Source organism: Camelus dromedarius, chromosome 5, assembly GCF_036321535.1.
Source record: "Camelus dromedarius isolate mCamDro1 chromosome 5, mCamDro1.pat, whole genome shotgun sequence".
Classification (NCBI taxonomy): Eukaryota; Metazoa; Chordata; class Mammalia; order Artiodactyla; family Camelidae; genus Camelus; species Camelus dromedarius.
In genome coordinates, this window is record NC_087440.1 from 71,193,029 (window position 1) to 71,214,592 (window position 21,564).

General features: G+C 51.0%; 1 protein-coding gene across 6 annotated transcripts in view; it reads left to right on the forward strand.

Annotated features, from left to right (window-relative positions):
* The window catches only part of ESRRB (estrogen related receptor beta), a 155,777-nt gene that overhangs the window by 91,130 nt on the left and 43,083 nt on the right, over positions 1-21,564 (forward strand). For all 6 annotated transcript variants that reach the window (XM_064486141.1, XM_064486142.1, XM_064486140.1 and 3 more), the window contains one exon: positions 15,468-15,877. In XM_064486141.1, the coding sequence (XP_064342211.1) occupies positions 15,481-15,877 (397 nt within the window). In that variant the 5' untranslated portion in view covers positions 15,468-15,480. The remainder of the gene's footprint in view (positions 1-15,467; positions 15,878-21,564) is intronic.

Below are 21,564 nucleotides of genomic sequence, written 5' to 3' on the forward strand. Positions count from 1 at the left end.
TGAGTTTCTTCTTCTGTAAAAAAAAAAAGGATCAAGCTAAATGAACCTTCTGATCCCTTCCTGCCCTAAAATTCTATGAAAACTCTACATCTAAGTACCACCATGCCCCACCCCTGCTTTGATCTGTGAATCATTCATTCATTCATTCATTCAGCATCACTGAGAACCTGTGCCCAGCGCTCAGCCAGGTGGGATCCAGATGTGAATGAGACCAGGGCCCTGCCTTCCAGGAGCTTGGGTAGGGAGAGACTGACAAGCAGCAGACTCCAGCATTTATAACTTAACATGTGTTCTAAGTTCAACAGGGTTTCGAGGGGAGTCCCTAACTCTGGAAAGTTGTAGAGAAGGTGACATCAGTAAAACAAAACAAAACAGAACAGACGGTGGTGGGGGGAAGTGACCTTTATGGAGATCCACCCCTACGTGCCAAGTACTGTGCTGAAGCACTGTCTCCTTGTTTTCTCTGTAATCCTCACAGCCACCTTCTGACTAAGGGAATGTGACAGCAATTTTATGGATGAAACACGTGAAGCTCAGAGAAGCTAAGTGGCTTGCCTAAAGCCACTCAGCAAGGAAATGAGGTCTGAATAGTATCAAAGCTTGTCCCCTTCAGTTTCTCACCATGGTACAATGTTCAATAATTTCAGAAAGGTTTTTTTAAAAGTTCAGCTAATTTCCCCCAAATCTCCCTTCTCTTTTCATTTTTGCACGTTTTCTTCCACACATACCCTTTTTATATTGTGAGTTGGAAAGGCAGCCAGGGCTAGGTCAAGTATTTTGCTTTTCATTTCTAAACTCTCTGTTTCCACCTGGAATCGTGATGTTGAGAGGCTGTGAAATGTTGAGATCAAGCTCAGAACTCAGGAGTCAGAAGGGCCTGGGTTCACATCCTGGCTGTGCCCCCGACCCATGATGCGACATTGACTGAGGAACCCCTCCATCCTCAGTTGCTCCCCCTTACAGTTGGAGTGAGGCTGCCTCCCTCAGGGGCCTGGTGAGGGTTAACTGGGTGGATGTGGAAGTGCTCAGAAATTCAGGTTTCATTTTTGGTGGATACCTTTGGGGACTGATTGTCCTGAAGACCTTGTTCATTTCTTCTGCAGGAGCCAGGGTTGTGCAATGCCAGAGTGAGGTTGGCAGGAAGGGTGTGACAACTTTGCAGGAAGCTGACACTTTCAAAGCTTTGGAAAATCAGATCCTAATTTGATTCCCACGGTTAACTCCAGGAGATAGCGAGATGGGTGAGCCCTGTATTAGAGAGGAAGAAACTGAGGCTCAGAGACAGTCAAGAACCTGCTGAGGGTCATGGAAGAAGGAAGGATCAGGGCTGAGACTTGAGCTTGGCCTGGGAGAGCTGGATTTGGTGCTCCTCCCACTGCAGCCTGGCCTGAGCTGGCCGGTGCTTGGGGCTGGCAGCTCTGGGGTGGGTGTGGGGCCCTGCTCCCCGGATCCTGGGCTGGAGCAGGTCAGAGGGGCCCATGGACGCATCAGGGCCGGAGTCTGGAGAGTTACGGACTCCCAGTCTATAAACGTCATGTTGATGCCAGACATTGTATGACAGGGAGTGTTTCATTTTGTAATGTGGATTTTCTTTTTACTTCAGGTGATTTTACTTTTAACCCTTGAATCACCTGTGAAACTGGGATGAGCGAAAAGCTGGTGACTGGGGGCCAGCTACCCAGGGAAATCTTGGGACCAGTGCGCTGCTTCCTTCCAGAGAGCCCACTGTGCCACCTCCTGTGTCGTGTGTCTTCAGGCCATGCTGGCAGCTGGCTTGGGGCATTTTATCTCAAGGACACACAGCCTTGGAGCTGGGACAGAAGCCTTGTCAGTTTAGTCACTGGGCTCTTTCTAGCAGGCATAATAAGAATGCAGAAGACTCTTGTGCTGTTTATTATTTTTGTAAAAACCTGAAATATAAACTACAAGATTGCAATTCTTCTTGAAAGAGGAGCTGTGTGTGTGTGTGTGTGTACACACTTTGAGGACAAAGAACAAAGGAATGCTGGCATTTAGGCCAAATAGCCAAAATTTATCCTCAATTCCAAGGCACACAGAAGGTGGGGGGTAAGCAGTCCTTTCCAAGAGGGCCTCTGGGGTCTGTGGCTGCCATTCCCTTGACATTTTGTGTCTCCATTCCAACCACTTTGAACTTTATATATTCAGGGCTTACAGGCCATCCCTACCGTCTCATAGCTCAGCACAAGGATGACATGGCCCGGGCAATTCTGATTTTGAGTGACAGGTCTTCTGCACATACCCTGTCACCACGGAGTGCCCAGCTTTCCAGATCTCTGAGCAGCCTATTGTCTCACTGAGCAGGCTGAGGGTTCACCTGCCCCAGCAGCCTTTTGGTCCTCGTGGTTGGCCTTGGGACATGGGTCTCTATACCTGGGTCGTCCAGATCAGTGTCCTTGCTCAGACCTGCTGTCTTAGTCTATTCAGGAAGCCATAACAAAATGCCATAGACTGGACGGCTTATAAACAACAGAAATTTACTTCTCACAGTTCTGGAGCCTGGCAAGTCCAAGATCAAGGTGCTGGCAGGTTCAGCATCTGGTGAGGGGCCACTTCCTTGTTCATAGACAGCCGTCTTCTCACTGTGTCCTTATGTGGTGGAGGGAGCAAGGGAGAGTTCTGGGGTGTCTTTTATCAGGGCACTGATCCCATTCATGAGGGCTCTACCCTTACCACCCAGTCATCTCCCATAGGCCCCCCCCCAATACTATCACATTGGGGGTTAGGTTTCAACATGCAAATTTTGGGGGGAGGACACACACATTTGGTCTATGGCACCTGCTGTCTTTCTGGTTGTCAGTAGCCTCTGTCCCTCCTCTCAGCCTGGACCCAGTTGGAGGAGGAAAGTTTCTTTTCTGCCACCTTGAAAGGCCAGTCTGGCCAAGAAAGGGAAGAAGTAACTGGAATCATCGCGCTTCTCCAGAGATGGTCCTTAATCTTTGAAGAGGTAGGGAGGGGACAGAGTGGCTGAACCCCCCACCGTGGGTGTCAGGATGGATTAGAGTTCAAAATGTAACCCTTCAATGTACAGCAGAAGTCATGTGGCCTGTGGGGCTCACCATCTGTGTGCTTCCATAGATTTGCCCATCCATAAAACAGTACTAAAACTCCAGAGTTATTGTGAGGATTGAATAATCTTCTATGTGCAAAGCTCTTTGCACATAGTAAGTGCCTGCTTAACAAGAGAGGAAATTTTGTGTTATTATTACATTAAATAATACAGTAGTGTTAAATTTCTTCTCCTCCAAAGGGCTTCCACATCTGTTTTCTTACTGAGTCTTTACAATCACCCAGGAAAATGAGGTGGTTTTTCTTGGACCCAGTTTACCAGTGCAGCAGGAAGTGTAGTCACTGGTCCAAGGTCACTCTACAAGGCACTGGGACACTGAGGCCTGACCCTGAGGTCCCCAGGGGGGGTCCCAGTCTGGTACACCTGCAGCCCCAAGGGCCTTTCCTGGCACGCAGGACAGCAGCCCCTGCCCCTCTGATGCTCCACTCCTGGAGGAAGGACAAGGACTCTTCCTCCCATCTTCCTGCCTCCCCTTCCCTGGGCAGCTGTCCTCCCCGCCCCTGCTCTGACTTCCCAGGGAGAAGGGCCCTAATCCTGTTTGGTCCTGGCAGGGGGTGGGCCCACCTCTCAAGCCAGTGGCAGGGCCGGTGTCATTGCCAGCAGCATCTTGGCGGGATGAAGGTTGCATTAGTGAGCAGTAATTGAAATGCAAAATAACATTTTGATCGAGCCAGCAGGCTGTTTATTTATCAGATCAATAGTCAAAATGCCCCATCTGGAGAATTCAGCGTGATAAGTGACAGCATTTCCAAGGGCAAGCCTGGTGAATCTGTCCCCCACCCCCAAAGGTCCAGATGAAGGGAGGGCCAAGGAGCCTGGAAGTGACTGTCACCTTAACGTCTGTTTTCCTCATTTTCATCTTATATCCAGTTTATAGAAGAGACCCAAATTGTCAGAACATCCTTGCTGTGGCTGGAAAGGCCTGTACCCCAGAGACCCAAGAATCATAGTAACAGCTCATAGTAACAGTTCACTGAGCACTTTCTACGTGCAGGCACTGCTGTCAGTGCTTTCCATTTATTGGGTCACCTAATCCTCAGGACAATTCTCAGAGGTAGGGATCTTCATCTCACCCATTTTGCAGATGAAGAAACTGTGGCACAGGGAGGTTAAGCAGCTGGTAGCACAGCCAGTGAGTGACAAAGCCAGGATTCAAACCCAGGTGATCTGGGCCCAGAACCCTTGTGCCTGGGCCTGGTTGGGTCCCCTCTGGAAGGTAGGGAGCAGCGGTGACTTTTTTTCACTTATATAAGTCAGGGTCCCGGCTCTAAAGTCAACACAAGCTTTTCCCAACCCCACTTCTCACAGGTTTTCATAAATTACATTGATTTTTGTGTTCAAATATCTTCTTTTAACATTTCAAACCTAGGTTTCTTGATAATGGATCTCAGATGCTAGCTTCTCTAAGGTGCTTCCAAACACGGTATGTGGTTTTAGGTTCTTAAAAACATTGAAAGTAAGAAAAATCCACACATCCTTTGCGCAGTCTTTACACTAGGATTAGCAGAATTCGGTGAGAGCTGGTGGCGAGGTTTGGGTCCTTTCGGTGGGACTGTTGGACGGGGTCTCTGCTCCTGAGGTGCTGGCTGACTCCCCTGCCCTGACCCTGGCCCTGTCTTGTGGCTCAGGCCTGTGACTGTCACAGCCAGAGAGGGGCAGGCCTTGACTCATATCCCACCCAGCTCTCAGATCCCTGCCTTCATTTGTTCACTTGACAAGCATATTCGGAGCATCTGTTGTGTGTGTGGAAGCATTCTAGACAGTGAAGGACAGTAGAAAAGGAAGCAGACAAGGCCCCTGCACTTGTGTACAGGGGGCAGGGGCCCCAAGATGGGAGCATGTGGTGTAATCCAGAAACAGCCAGGAGGCGAGTGTGGCTGGCACAGAGTAACCCCAGGGGAGAGCGGGCAGGGGCTAGCGTCACCTGAGGGCCTCCCAGCTGTGGAAAGTGGGAGTGTGATGGGAAGTCCCTGGCTGTTTCTGGCAGAGGCATGTTGTGACTTACACTCCTTTGCTTTGTAACTCACTCCAGCATTTCTGGCAGCGCAACCCTTGCTAAGATATTTAGCCCTTCTGAGCCTCAGTTTCTTCATCTGCAAAATGGGAACACCAGGTTGTTGAAAGGATTCAAAGACCTAGTGCTTATAGGTTGATGCCCAGCACAGAGCAAGTCCTCTATTATCATCAGTACAGAGATCCGAAGCGGGTTCCCAGCTGGCTGCAGTGCCAGGTCCCCCACCTGTCCACCTGAGTTAATGTCTCCCTGTCATTTGCCCAGGCTAACCATTAGCACAAAGGCTGAAAAACTGAGTCAGGAAGAGCAATGGATGCTGAGAGCCCCAAGCTTCCTGTGTTATCCCTGCTATGCACAAGGCCACATGGCAAGGGCCACTGCTCACTGCTGTGCCCAGGCAGCGGATGGAAGTGTGGTCCCTCTCACTGGGTCTGCATACTGCCCTGCAAGAACAGCACATACAAAAGAGACTCAAATGTGTGATTGCATAAGGAGTAGAGTGGAAATCAGCAGTGTGAGCCAAGCTCCTTGCATGCTGATTCTGTCTAGGGTTGTATCAATAGAAGTATAGTGTCTAGGATGAGGGGGGTGTCCGTATGGCTCTGAACTGGTTGGAACTTGCCTGGAAGACTGTGCTTGATTCTGATACTCCTTTTTATGACGGGTAAACAGAGCAGATGGATTGTTCTCAGAGGAAGGCACAATGCGAAGAGGAGCGATTCTAAGTCCAGAAGAGGCCTTCCTGGTGAGGACAGGACTCACCAGGGAGAAGGAAGCTGCCTTCAGCAATCTAGAGGGCTTTTATGTGGAATGGGGGGTGGGTTAGACTTGTTCTGTAGGTCCCGAGGGAGAGAGTTGTCTAAATTATAACTGAAAGCTCCAGAGGGAAGACATAGCTCTTTCTTCACAGCGCTCATCACTAACAGAATTTATCCTATTTGGTTGTTTACCCATTGTATTAGTTAGCATGGGTAACACTAGCTCTTATTACGTACAACCCCAGGGTTTCAGTGGCTTAGCACGACAGAAGGTTACATTTTGTGCACATGACATTTTGGTGAAGGTGTTTGGCAGGTTGCCTTCCATGAGGTTTTTCATGGGCCCAGGTTCCTTCTACCCTGTGGCTCTGCCACCCCCCAGGGCCATGGAGCCCCCTCGTGGAAATGCTGCCTGGATCCTATGTGGCCTGCAGGTGGGAAAGAGCAGAGAGACAGAGGGAGTAGGGGTAAGGGAGTGCCATGGGAGAGTCTTATGGACCAGATTGGGGAGTGGCTTACATCACTTTGCCCACATGCCGTTGGCCAGGACCCAGTCTATGGCCACAGCTCACTGCAGGGGAGACTGGGAAATGTGGTCTTCCTGGTGTCTAGGAAAAACAAGAAATTGCTTTCTCAGTCTCAGCTATACTTACTTATCATATTTCATTGAATCTAGGCCATCATCTATTGTTAAAGACACAGTTATTTGGGGGAACCACTAATTAAATTAAACCATGGCATGCCATCGATTCAAGATGCATTCTGATTGCCAAGATGTTAAAATGCGAAAAAATGATGTAGTTTAGAGTCAATAAAATATGGTGGTGTCAGGCCTTGGGAGCAGTAATCTGTCCACCTTGGGCACCAGTCCATCCCCAGGACTAAAAGTATCTGGCAGATGGTAGATATTCAAGGCATAGGCGTGGAATGCATGAGGGAGGGAGAGAGGGAGTGGATGAATGAATGAGGTAGTGTGGGAGATGGTGAGGTGTCAGAACCACCGTGTGTGAGCTACCGCATCAAGGGATGAGGCCTCGTCACTCACCTGAGCAGAGGTGCTGCCATGTTCCCCAGGCTCCCAAGGCTGCCGCCCCGGCCGGCCCCCTTCTCTGCTGCCAGCTTCGATATTCCCCTTCTTCACTGCACGTGATGTGAGGGATGACCTCGCTCACACTTGAGCTGTCCATCTTACTGCCTCCGTGCCTGGGGAGGCAGCCGTGATGCCCAGGTACGTGGGAGAGACACACTGGCCCGGCTTGGGTCAGGTGCACAGCCCCGGGTCACTCCGCTGGGCCAGCAGGGTGGAGGACAGTGTGAATGTGGCAATTCCTGTGCGAGCTCTGTGTGCACGCAGGAGTAAGAGAGAGAATGTTGGACCTGGGTGTCAGCTCCTGGGAGAGAGCCTGGTTAGATATAATAGTTGGTTCTAGTAGTGCCTGAACAAGGAGCCCCTTGACCTGAAAAAAGACTGTCTTGGTGGAAGTTCCAGCATGCAGAGAGGCACACAAATGCACAAGTGGTAGGTGGGTGGATGCATGGGTGGATGACTGATGGAAGGAAAGAGGGAATAAGACAGTCTTGCTTGCCGTGGGACTGAACTTTTTAGAGATTGAATGGAAGCTGTCTCCTCATTACTAAAAAGGGGTGCTAGTAACAACCGCTGACATGCATTTATTGAGCACTTACTGTATGCCAGGCACTGTTCTAAGCTCTTTTCTGTATTAACTCGCTAATCCTCAAGACCACCTTATGAGATGAATATAATTATCATCATCCTCATTTTACAGATGAGGAAACTGAGGCCCAGAAAGGTTAAATAACTTGTAAGAGACAGAACTGGAATTCAGACTCAGGCAGTCGAGCTCCAGGCACTAAGTTCTGTGGACCAGCACCATCACTACTGTGAGAATTCAATGCTATCTGGAAACTGCCAGATCTGTTCAATGACAGTGGGTAGGATGTTTATGCCTGATCACTGCTTGATATAGGATGAAAATAAAAACAGGTTTAGGAAGAGCTAAGATTCCCAGATGTCAGATCTCTAATAGCTATTTTTAAAATTAGGTTTATTTATTTATTTTGTTTTGGGGAGGAGGAAGGTACTTAGATTTATTTATTTATTTGCTTTTCAGAGGAGGTACTAGGGATTGACCCCAGGACCTCCTCTGTGCATGCTAAGCATGTGCTCTACCTCTTTGAGCCATATCCTCCCCTCTCCAATAGCTAGAGATGTGTTTGGGGGCATCTTCTGAAACTGTGATGCTGTCCTTCCTCCAGACACACCCCCTTGTGGTGTCAGAGGCTGAGCGGGCTAAAGTAAGAGTGGACAGGTACCTCTGAGTCCTGCGTGAGAGTGCTCCCCTGAGAGGACCAAGACGAGGGCTCAAGTTTCGAATTGGTCTCCCCAGAGGAGGCTCCTCTTTCTAATCTGTATGCAGCCAACCTTCGAGCCAGCAGGGCTGTCCACTGTGGGCCGGCGGAGCTTTGCCGGGGATCGGGTCCTCCTAGCTGTCCCTGGGCAGCCACTCAGCATCCAGCAGTCTCCTCCTGCTTTGGCTAAGCCTTTCTCTTCTCACAATGATGGATGCAGCTTGGAACATTGTGGATAAAAAGCCCCGATTGAAAGGCGCTAATTACCCATCATTATTTTCCGTGCCGTAATTTGTGTGGAACGAGATTTCAATCAGTTGTCTGGGATCAGCCTGGTTTTGACTAATCTTTCTAACGACAAGATGCTTAATTACAGATTTTTGCCTGAGTTCCAGCGAATGGGGCGGCGGGAAGCAGGCTCTCCCTGAAGCCAGTTTGCTATTGGGTCATTTTGTAGTCCCAGGTCCCAGAGGGGCCCTCGAGGGGAGAGAGAGAAACAGAGAATCAGGAAAGCACTCCTGAGGAGACCAGATAAAACCGAACCTGCACAGGACCGGTGCTGTGCCAGTGATGAGGTGATGGGTGGCAGGTGGGCTGCCGCCTGAGTCAGCTTGTTCCCCTGCTCAGGGCAACTGCCCACGGCACCTGCCCACTTTGTCTCTCCACCCCCAGCCAGCCCCCAGCCAGCCTGGCTTTCCAGTTAGTGTCTTTGAGTGAGTCACCACTTCCGGGGGCTTCAGAAAGTCACCGGGCCAGGCAGGAGAATTTCTGAGCACTTATGACTCACTGACTCTCTCTGTGCTGGTGTCTGTCCAGAAAAGTGGAACCAATGTTGAATGATACGCGTCACAAGATTTCAGTCTCAAGGAGTGATAAAAACGCTACTTAGGTGATTCAGACTGCTTTTGGGGAAGGTCAATTTGAATTTAAGAAATACCTGCATTTAAGGGAAAATATATATATAACTAATGGACTCAGACGCATAGAATTGGATTAAGTACAATCTTTGGTTCATAATTTTCATCACTGGCTCCCCTTTCCTCCCTCCTTCCTTCCCTCTCCCGTAAGAAGTGCCCATGAATCCACATCCCGACAGGGGTGCTGGGACCTTGACTGTTATTCATATTTACCCACATGGTCTTCCCCATCTTCTCCCACAATTAAAGGCTCATTCTGCATTCTCTAATAATAATTTTTTGACATTTTTGTTTTAAAATGTATTTTTTAATCAGTCTTTTTTGGTAGGGGGCGGGTAATTAGGTTGTTTAATTATTTACGTAAGGGAGGAACTGGGGATTGAACCTAGGACCTCATGCAGGCTGAACATGAGCTCTACCACTGAGCTATATACCACCCTCCCTTAATATTTTTGAAAGAAGTTTAACTGTGTTACCTTTGGTGCCTCAGGTGCTGATTCATAACAAGCAAAGCCTTGCGGGAGGGTCTGAGAGTCTGCCCTAATGACTAGCTCTGTGAACCCTGGTTAGCAAATTAATTATGGAAATATACATAAGTCTCTCAAGTGTTCAGAAACCGTTTTTCTTCTATAGAGTGGATTCCCGTTTCAGGCTTTTTTTATCCTCTTAATTTGCCCAACCTGCCACTTTCCTGGTAAATGGCAAGTTCCTTGTGGAATTATCCTCCATTCTGGATCTGGGGACCGGCTTGAGGGGAGAGCTTTGCTGGGTTTAACCCCGAGCCACCACCAGCTGCTGGATTTTCCAGAAGGGGTTTCCTGGAAGAATCACAGTAGCAGCTTGCTGTCCGCTGAGAGCTTGCTGGGCCCTGGCACGTTCTGAACGTTTTGCCTGCATGGGCCCTTGCTCAGCCAGAACAATCTTATGAAGGAGGTGCTGTGAGTGAGCCCATTTTCCAGATGAGGACCCTGAGGCCTAGAGAAGGTGACCTGTTTACTCAGAGTCAACAGCTACTAGGAACTGGTTCATCTGTCATCAGAGTGCAGGCTCATAACCGGCATGTGACTCTGTGGCTTGTTCCTGCTCTTTCCCGGGCGGCCCCGGCACAGAGCCAACAGGTGGCTCTGAGGGCAGCCCCTCTGCATGTGATCAGATCCTTGTGTGTGGCAGGGTGGACTTGACCCAGCAGAGGAAAGCAAGCCCGGCTCTAGGCCAATCAGGCTGGTCCTTCCCTGTCCCCCACCCCGGGAGCTTCTGTTCCTCCAGCTTCTCTCCTGCTGCCTGCCCACCAGCAGGCAGCCTTGAGGCTGATAGATCTCTAGGATTCCAGCTTAACAATTGATGATGGTCTCTTGCTGATATCCTGGAATTTCTCTTCCTCTGGAGGTCTGCAACAAAATAGCTGAACAGTTTGTGTTTCCCTCAGAACTTCCAAGATTCTGTTGGTCTTTGTATCAGGAAAACCTTCAGCTCACTTTGTTGTCTAGCAAAGTGATGTCTGACAGCGGCAGAGAGCACCCCAGTAAGCTCAGTCTCCCCTGGAGGTCAGGCATCTCTGGGGTCTGGGGCCCCACATTGGACGCTGAGAGGGGCGGGCCTGGGTGGGGGTCGGTGGGGGCATATTAATCAGATGGTAGTGAAATGGAGGCCAGGGCCGCTCTGGCTGCGCTCCCGTTAGGAGATGGATCAGAGGGAAAATGATGCCTCGAGGGGCTTCGACCACTGACTTCTGCTCTTTCAAAGGCGGCTCAGATGGGGCATTGGTCCCCTCCCGTAAAGTCAATAGTCATCGACCAGTTGGGAACTGGATCCCAGCCAAGCACAGAGGATGGACTCGACATGACCCTCTCTCTCCTCCCCAGAGCACAAGTGTCAGCCACCTCCCCCTCATCCGGAGGCCACGCTCTTCCTACGCACCATGCTGGCCACCCACCCTGTGGCCACGTCCTCCTGGGCCTTAGCATCAGGACTCCACCTCTGAGATCTTCCCTGACCCGAGCTCCCATCCTTCCAGCAGTCTCCACCCTTCCTCCTGCTGTACCTCTGCCTCTGCCCACTGGACCCCCTATGCTCTTGGCCCCTCCGTTTTCTCCCAGTTCTCTCTTTCTGACATCACTCCCCTCTATCCCCAAACTACACTATTGATCCAACCCTCAGCTCCCAGGCCCCTTGTCCACCCTCTTCCTTGAACATCCAAATCTGTAGTTCTCACCTGGGGGGTGATTTTCCCCCATCCTCCAGAATGTCTGGCAGTGTCTGAAGAAGGATTTGGTTGTCATTTCTGGGGGTGGGGGTGCCACTGCCTTCTAGTGGGTAGAGGCCAGAGATGCTGCTGAACGTCCCACAGTGTACAAGACACCCCACAACAGAGAATTACATGCCCAGGTGTCAGTAGTGCCTGGGTCAGGAACTCAGACCTGAGCTGCCCGAGGACTCAGGCTCCCCTGCGCTGCTGCCCCTGCAGAGTTAAGGGCCTAGTAAACCTTTACGGCCCTGATTTCTGTTCTCTCCTCCTCCCACAGTTGCTGTCCCAAACTTTCTTCCTTTTGCTAGACCTTGTGGCCTCAGCCTTCATCCCTGCACTTCCCACTTCAGGGAGTGAGGAGAGAGGCTGCATGGGGTAGGGGCGAGGGAGGTGAGGGGCCTCACTCAACTCTCCCCGAGGCCACCCCCAAACTTCCCCTCTGTACAGCAGACCTTCGCTCCCTCTCTGACTGCTTCAGCTAATTCTCTTCCAGGGGCACCCAGATTCCTTGTAAACTCCAACCAGGTCCCCTGACTGCATCTGTTATTCCCACAGGATTCAAACTTGACTCCCCAGAGAGTCACAGCTGGAGGGCTAAAAACAAACAAACCAGCACCAAACATGCAGATGTGTGGGCCCCACCTGCAGAGATGAATGTGCAAAATGTGACTGGGGTGGGGTGGGGCGTGGAGAGGGGGTGGTCAGGTCCAGGAAGCTACCTGTTCTGCAAGCACCTTGGCGGACTCTGATGGAGGTCAGACGAGAATCTGAGAAAAGCTGACATTCATCTTCCATAATTTCAATCTCTCCATCTCGATTCCCTCCTTACCATGAGCAGGTGACATAGAGTCGCCGTGTAATTCACTGTCTACTCTCAGGCAAGATAGGGCGTGATGGGGAATTATACTGGGTCAGTAGATGGGATCAGGACTGCCCAGGGCAAACTGGAAAGTAATTTTTAAATTTCTTAAATTCCTAACCTTCTTGGCACACCCCCTCCTCATCAAAGAAGCCGATAATTACTGACAATAACAACAAAAACATTCCTTCTCTGCCTCCACCACCCCCAAGTTCAAGTGGCTGGTGCTGCCTGAAGGTATGTTAGGGGCCCCCTACCCCCTCCTATGCCGTCTCAGTGGAAATTCTTGAGAGGATTGTCTGCCTTCCGTACCTCCCGCAGCCCTTGCCAGGTGGCTCCCATCCCTCAGTGCCGTGACTCTGTTCTGGGAAGGCCACTAGTCACCTCCTGACTGCTCACTGCAGGGCACACTTGTCCCTTCTGACTTCCCCTGACTCTGCAGCTGCTTGCCCCCTTCTCGATGGCTCTCCTCACTGCAGTTCACCACTCACCCTCTTTCTCTTCTCCAGCTCCTCTGGGCACTTCTTCTCTGCCCTCTCCTTGGACTTCTTTTCCTCTGTCTTTCTTTTAAATTTTGCCTTTGAATATATGAACGACGTCCCAGAGGTCCCGATGCAGGGGGCAGGTTTCCTGGAGGGAAAATGAATGCAAATATGAATGAATGAGTGAATGAAAGTATGAAGCCGGACCAGAGGGACATGGCAGGCAGGGGAGTGGACTCTTGAGGCCAGGGTCAAGTTTGCTTCCTTCTCAGTCCTAGAGTCTGACCAGGGCCCCGGGGCAGGGACCTGGACAGGGTGCACAGCCTGCTAAAGAGTGCTCTGTGCCCTTCTGAACCAAGGAGAGGGGCAGGAGGGGAAACCAAGGTTTAGGGGATGAAGCCTCTGCTTGCCCTGGGTGTCCTTCAGGGCCGGCTGAGCTGTGAGGCTGGGAAGATGGTGGGGAAACTTGTGGCCTGCTGTCCACCTTCAGGCCGGCTCCCCAGCTGCTTCCCTCAGGGCCCCTGCTGCTTCCAAGGGGCAGATCTGAAGCGGGTAGCACGTAATACATGCTCACTCAATAGCACTTGCTGTAATTACTGTTGATTTTATCAGGTGTAGCTCCCGAAATCTTTGGGGCTCTCACGAGCCCGGGGGAGGGGTGGGCTGGAAGGCTGGGATCTGGGAGCAGTCTCAGGCAGCAGTGTTTGTCACCGTGGGCCGGGGATGTTCCTGTGAACCTCAGAGCCTCAAACAGCTGCAGGAGGGGATTACAAATGTAAGAGCACCTGGTCCCTCTCCCTGCAGGCCCCATGCAAGGGTGCTGCACGGAGGCACCCTACAGGTGCATATTGTGTCTGACCAGGCCAGTGGCGTTTCCTGAGGACACACCAGGGACCTGTGGGTCACGTGGAGCCCAGGGACATGACAGGGCATCAGCCAGAGATGTAAAACAAAGCAAAACAAAAGCCCAGAGGAGACTCTCAATGGGGTACGTTCTGCTGACGTAAGGGAAACTTGGGGCCAGAGGGAGAGGTGTCTCGGAAGACTCAGGAGAGACCCAGGAGCCTCTGTCTTCAAACACCACATTCCATAGATAATACACTGCTTGACAGTAGGAGCCTTATAGGTATCTTTTATCTTTTTATCAGAAGCAGCTCCCAGCTTCTGATTAGTACTGTCTTTAGGGCAATGAGTTCCCTGCCTCCGGACATGTTCAAGGATAGATGGATGGGACAACCCCTGGGAGGTGTATTAGGGACCAGGGACAGTGGAGGCCCCTCCCCATCATAAGATTTCTGGCCTTTGGTGGTGTAGGTGTGTGGCCAAGGCTGTGTTGTAAGGGTGGGCTTTGTGGATGTGATAAGATAGCCCCTTCCCTGTACGGTGACCAACCCTTTCCTCAAGGAGTGCTCAGAAAACAGAGGCTACCTCTGAGCATCACTGGAGGTAGGACCATGGATGCTCCCCCAGTGAGCCCTCCAGCCCTGGGACCCTCCCTCCGTCTCTCCCTCCCAACCTGGGGTCATCTTTCCACAAGTGGGGCTATACTGCCACCCTCTCCAGCCCTTTTCGTTCTCCAGGAGATTTCCCTCTTCTTTCACCTGCTCTGCAGGCCTCAGCCTTGGCTTCTTTTTTATCTCCACGTGGCCAGGCCAAGACAAGGGCAGATGGACCCTGCCCCAGACTCCCAACACCAGGTCCTGGCTGGCCCAGAGCTCTTGAGTGAGGGCTTCAGCTGGGTTCCCTGAAGGCACCTTCATCTTTCTGCCCTTTGCTCTTCTTGCTTATGAGGGAGAGGAGCCCCTCCCCACGTCCTGGGAACTGGGATGTGGGAGGGTCCCACCTCGCCTGCCTTCTCACCCACCCTGCACGGTTCTGGGAGGAGGGGCTTTCATGATGGGAAATATTGTATGACCTTCTGTGGTGATCCTGCTTCCCTTGACCCTACAGGTGAGGCCGGGGAACTTAGAGGTTGAAACTTAAGGTTAGGGGGATGCTCGGAGTTGGGGTTGGAAGGCTCCCTCGTGTTGCATGATGCAGGCACAGCCTCTTGAGGGGGAGGCCAGCCTGAGCAGGGACTAGGAAGGAGAATGAGAGAGGAGGCCTGGGAGCCACCCTCCAGATGTGCCCTGGGCCAGAGGCAGAACCCAGGAGGTAATCAGTTTGGCTGATGCCCTGGCCACAAGCCCTGCCTCTTGTCCGGGCCAGATGACTTGGTATCGCTCATCCCAACCTCCATGATGGTGGCATCTCCGGGGACGCTCCAAGGTTGGGTTTACCTGCTGCCCCAGTGAGTCCAGACCAGGGTTATCAGATCATTGTCCTGAGGGTGTCTGGCCCAGGGGCTGGTACCCATGGGTACTCAAATGTACTACTGTGTGGGAAGGTTGGCCAATATTTTGGTTGACTTGTTGCCACTTTTTGTCCCCCTCAGACCAGCAACATGCAAAGGGTTGGGGTGCCTCAGCTGCAGTTTATTGATCAAACATAGTTCTTTGAGGACTCAGGTTCTGGAGGGGTAATGCCAGAAAATTGCTCTGGGCTGTGCCATTTTTCAGACCCATTGACCTTCTCAGCCAACATTTTATCTCACCAATGCCTTAGCCTTGGCCCCTCCCAGCCACCCCACCCACCTGGTGCCCAAAGCCTGAAGCTAATTCCTGGGGATGGTGTCACACCCACCGCACCCTCCTCCATCCGAGCTGACTGACTCTTCTGCGCTCTGTGTCCCCAGGCTGCTGAACAGAATGTCCGCTGACGACCGGCACCTGGGCTCCAGCTGTGGCTCCTTCATCAAGACAGAGCCGTCCAGCCCGTCCTCGGGCATCGATGCCCTCAGCCACCACAGCCCCAGCGGCTCGTCCGACGCCAGCGGCGGCTTTGGCCTGGCCCTGGGCGCCCACGCCAACGGTCTGGACTCGCCGCCCATGTTCGCTGGCGCCGGGCTGGGAGGCACCCCATGTCGCAAGGGCTACGAGGACTGTGCCAGTGGCATCATGGAGGATTCGGCCATCAAGTGCGAGTACATGCTCAACGCCATCCCCAAGCGCCTGTGTCTCGTGTGCGGGGACATCGCCTCTGGCTACCACTACGGCGTGGCCTCCTGTGAGGCGTGCAAGGCTTTCTTCAAAAGGACCATCCAAGGTGCGTGGCAGCAGGGCCGGGCCTGGGCGGGGTTCGGGTCCAGTGGGAAACGGGGTGATCCCCGCCAGCTGCCAGCTCGGGTCTGGGCACCGCTGGAGCAGAGGTTTTAGAGGCTCCCTTTTAACTGACTCCCAGGGTTTCTCACTCTGGGATTCTGGACCAGGGCTCCAACTCCCAGACTGTGGTTGAAATGGTGCACACCCCCACAGGGCACCCCAGAAAACCCCAAGAAAAGCCACACAGATGCCTTAGCACAGGTGTGCCTCACACTCAGATAGGGAACACTGTCAAATGTGTGTCCCTACAAAGCAGATTTGGGGGAAACAAGTTAGCTCTCTTGGCCCTGCCATGCCAGGCTTCTTGAACTCTAACAGGGCTCTCATTTTGTTTTCATCGTAATTTTTAATTGCACAAGTTGAGCATGAATATTTTCCTTGTTGTAAAAGAGTCAGGGCCACAGAGCAAGGGAAATTTCCCCCGCTCACTGTCGCATCCCCATATGGCCAGTCTTCTGGGGCTTTTGACAATGCATCTGCATATCAGCTGAGTCATGTTTTGATGGCCATGGAGTGGCTGCCTCTTTTCATGGGTACCAACTCGGATGAAGGTGGCCAAGAGCCCCCACAGTGCACTCTGTGAAGTCAGTCCTAGGTAAACTGGGGAGAAGGGTGGGTCCACCCTCCCAAGGCTGTCATCAAGTTCATGGCACAGGGCCTAGCACGGAGGAACAGCCGGCCACGGCAGCTGAGATTCCCACTACAGTGGGCCACGGGGAGCGTGCTTGCTTCTGCATTCCGACGCGTCATCCGTGAGCACCTTCTAAATGCCAGTCTGATGCTAGGATGGACACACCGCCCTCTGCTCGTGGAAGTCACTGAGATGAGCCCATGCCATCCGCGATCACTGAAACCGCAAACCAGACTACAGAAAATCCAGGGCACCTGCCCTGTCCTGCCCCTGGCCCAGCCTGGCTGTCGGGTGGGCCCTTCTGTCCCCAGTCCTCTATTTCACTTTTGGAAGAGGCAGTCTGAGCTCCCCTGGGGTGATTCTGAGTTTGTTCATTCAATGAATATTTGTTTAAATTTCTTGTGACAATGTATATATTGAAGTAATCGAGGGCACTAGGATTGGCCAGGTTTCCAGTTGAGATATTGTGGTGTCTAACCACCCAGCGGGCTCCCGGGTCAGACAGCTCCTTCCCTTCCCTTACAGCTCAGGGCCCTTGGGCAGGCAGCCTCAGTTTCTGCTTCACTTTGCGCCTGGGTCAGGAGAGATGCTGTCTTTTCTACCTCACATAGGGCTGTGAAAACAGAATTAAGTGCGTTCATATATGTAAAGCACTCATGTAAGTTGCCTAGCACTTAGTAAGCGCTAAATCAATATTTGCAACTATTATTTTCATTTTCACAGTATCACTTAAGAAATAGGATTACTCAGACAGCAGACATAGTTTGGTTTCTCTTACAGAGCAGGCTTTTTGTAATTACATACATTTCAATGAAACAGTATAATTATTATGACTTGACAGGATTTAAATTATTTTAGCTATTTTGGTTGTACATAATATTTATTAAATGAACCTTTAAAACAGTATGTAAGTGTGATACAAATTCAAACAGTGCAAAAGAATTAAACAATAGAAAGTAAGTTTTCCTAAAACCCCAGGCCCCTGTTCCCTGTAACTTTCCCAAAAGGAGTCATGATACCAACTTCTCTCAGCAGATATTTCTGAAGCACTCTTACATCAGGCACTGTGCTAGCCTTGAACACAGTGAATGAACACATCCTGGTCCCCGTCAGGTTCGCAATCCACAGTCTGGGAGGAGGCCGTTGACTCTCTAGATTTGAAAAGCACTGAAAGTAATTCTAAGTCTTCTGCCTCAGCCAGGGTCGAAAACTTCTAATCTGATAGCCAGTCAATATTATTGGATATTTGACAAACATGCGATATCTAAACCCATTTCAGTTACTGAAATAGCAGTGTTTTTCATCCCAGATTGGAAAGTAATCTTGGTAAGATGGCCACTATGTTAGACCCTTAGAGGTCAGTTTTTGAAAAATTGGCTTCTTAGGAGATAATTACATTTTCTTCTCTCCACATTCTTAAATGTGCTGGAGAGTTCTGGATCAAATTTTCTGAAAGCAGAGGCTGCTGTAGACTCAGGAACACTACCACACCCTTGACAGAGGCCTGGGTGCCGAGAACATCCTCAGCGAGTCAAGAGCCCCACAGGAAGAATCTGTAAATAGTCTTAATGATTTGCTACCTTGAATAGGATAAAGATCTCTTCCTAGAAGTCAAAAGGCAAACAGCAGCATTTAGGCTCCTTTGTCTCCAGAAGAGTTACTCATTCGCCACCAGAAAAAGGTTCCTATCTGGAACAGGGGAAAGGGAACTCTAGGGCTGATGGATAGCTCTGGTTATTTTATCAAATCTTCGGCTTAATGCTTTGGTTGAGTCGTTGGCAGACGTGGCCACAAAGCATAAGGCATTTACACTTTTCTGACCTTTCCTAGGAACAACTTGCACACCGTGCACTTCAGCATTGAACAAGGGAGATGCCATCCCCCGGCCCCTGCAGGGCTTATAATCAATGCCTAGGAGCACCCATAAGTGTTCGTGACAACTTTGTCTGCCCAGTTCTATGCTCTGTCGGTGCTGGGGGGTGTGGTGTCACTCGCCCAGAGTAGGTGAGCTCGGAGGTAAACAAAAAGGCACAGTCCTGAGGGGACAGAAATGCTCCCTGGCAAAGGAGATAAACTTCAACCTGAGTGAATTTACTAGTATCTAAATTTATATAAATTTATATAATTATATATATATAAATTCATAAAAATTTACTGTATCTAAAGAAGAAAAAAAAGCCCATCACAAGTGGATGGATCAGCCCTGGAGGCATAGAAAGAGAAGACAGACTTTCGGCAAAGGCCCCACCCTTAGGAGAGGAGTCCGCCTGGGGACAGCCTGATAGGATTAAACTTCCAATAGGTCTGATTAGCATCTTTCTGATTATGATCTAAGACCTGTAGTTCTGCTTGGAGGGAACTTGCTGGTTAGGCAGAATGCTGGCTGGGCTGATCAACTTCTCCTCATCTTTGAGTGTGTTGGCTTATACATCCGGTTTGTGAACTGGGGCAATGTGAGTCAGCCCCTGAGAGACGGCGCCCCTCTCTGTGGCTGGCACAGTCAGGCTTCTGGATCATAGGGCAGAGTGCTAGCTTCTGGACCATGATACTGACCCACAGTGATGAAAACCTTTGTCGTGAAGGCTGCAGTGATGAGGGATCCTTTTGCGGAGCCACCTGGGGGTCTTTGCCAAGGTGTAACCCCAAACCCTGACCCGATCACTCTGTCTCTCACTCTCAGCAACAACCCCGCCTCCTGACCCACTGGGAAACTGGAAGCCCTCAGATGGGAACTCCCTCAGCTTGTTGCCCCCACACCTACCCACCCTCGTACATCCGCAGCATCTCTTACTCATTGGTGGCACAGATCTTCACTGCTACCACTCCTGATGGAAGTGGTGTCCCACCCCGGGCTCAACTCTTCTCAGGCTTGGAATCCATCCCTTCTCCGTCCCCAGAGAGTGTCCTTTCCTCACTATCTCCTCTCTTTTATCTTCTCACTCTCCACTGTCTCCTTTCCACCGCATGTAAATACTGCTAGTATCTCCAGTCTACAAAAGAAAATCCCTCCAATCTCCAGCTTCCCGGATCACCCTTTCTCCTCCTCCTCTCAGTTCTTGACCCACCTCACATGCTCGATGTCTTCTCCTGCCCATGGCTTCAGCTGCCTCTGGAATCAGGGCAAATCCCAGTTCAGCACTCCTGCCCTCGGTCGCTCCTCTGAGCTCCAGGGCCTTTAGCACCTAATGAACATTTCCACTTGGATGTCCCAGAAGCACCCCAAATGCAACGAGTCTTAAACAGAAGCTCTGTCTGCTGTCTTCAAACATGTCTCCTTGTATCCCGATTTGGTGCCTGCAGTGTTTTCAAGCCAGAAACCTGGGTCTCATTCTTTACTCTGCTTCCTGCTGACAGCGCCCACCCCCTTGCCAAACCAACATCCCCACAGCTGCATCCTGTTCATCCTCCCTTCTCCTTATTTCCTGAGCTAACAGCTTCTCTACATGCCCCCTGGTTCAGTTCAGGCCACCACTGACCTCTGATTAGAGCACATTTCAGACTGGTCTCCCCGCTGCCAGGCTCACTCCTTCCCATTCTGAACACACACCTGAATGTGTCACTCTTGTATCTTGCTTGTGGGTAAAGTTGAAGCTCCGCCCTGACTGAGGATGTCCCCTGGGATTTCCCCACATTGACCTTGCCACCTCTTGCAGCCTGGAGGTCAGCCTGATGGCGCTAGTTTCCAGTTCCCAGAACCTGTCTCTACTTTCAATTTCTAGACTTTGCACAGCGTCTTCTCTTTGCTCCTCCTCCCCCAACCTCCAGGTCCCTCTTGTGTCCATTTGGTCTCAAGGTCTCAAGTTAGCTGGCACTTCAAGTTGGCAGAGGTATGGCCCCTCCTGGATGCTCTTGTAAAGCTTCTCCAGGCCCACAGATAACACTTGCATTATTTTTAGAAAAACTTTTGCTCACGTTTTGGGAGGCAAGGTTTAGCAAATGTTTCACATGACTCTTTGATAAAAGAGACCTTGCCTTCTCTAGGGCTACTGTGTGAGCCATTAGGTGCAGTATCTCAGAACACACTGTCAGTTACGTGAGATTTTATGAGTGTGCATGTACTGCTATTCCTCAAAATCCTGTTTTGAGCCCTGAGTACACTTCCTAGACCATCAGGATAGTTCTTTTTCAGTTGCGTTGATTTGCAGTCATGGTTCCCACAGCACACCAGCACTATACTGCTTTTGACTCTCAATGTCTGTTATTGCGAGCCATCTTCCTGGGGATAACTAACTTTGTGTTACATGTCTTTCCCCCTTTGTTACTGGTTCAGTCAAATGACTAGCCTTGCTTGGAGTCTTCTCAGGGCGATGGGTCTTCCCAGTGGCTGTTCGATGTGAAGTGACTGGCACGGTGCCTCTAACGTGAGACCTCCCAGAGGCGCAAATATTGAGCAACTTCCTCTTTTATAAAGGACGAGGTTTGGGGGAGACTGCCTTCCATCGGAGCTTATGAAGCAATTGTTCAGTTCCTTGGTGCAACTTTACTGAGTCCCAACCACTGTGCCGGGAGCTGAAGACAAAGCAAGGGGCCCTAGGCTGCGGGCTCGCATTCTAGGAGGTGACGCAGACAAGGAATATGTTACTAAGTAAAGAAGCATCATGTCAGACCCAGACGAGAGCTGTGAAAGAGAAAAGCCAATGATGAGACCGCAGGTGATGAGAGAGAGGGTCTAATTTAGTCTGAGGATTCGGTAAGGCCGTGCTAAAAAGGTGACTTTTGAGGAAAGTGAAACACAGGAGGGAGTCCTGGGACCAGCATTCCAGGCAGAGAAAACAGCAGCTCTGTTTGAGGACCAGAAAGAGGGCCAGTGTGGCTGCTGTGAGTGAGTGGGGGCAGAGGGACGGGGATGAGGCTGAGAGGCTGACGAAGCCTCGGGTCACAGTGAGTGCCGCGTTTGGATTCTCTTGTGGGTGCATGGAAGCCACTGACACCACATGCTGCGTGGCCCTGAGGAGTGGTGAGGAGGGTGAGACCACCTGGTACCCCTCCCTTTGCTCCCA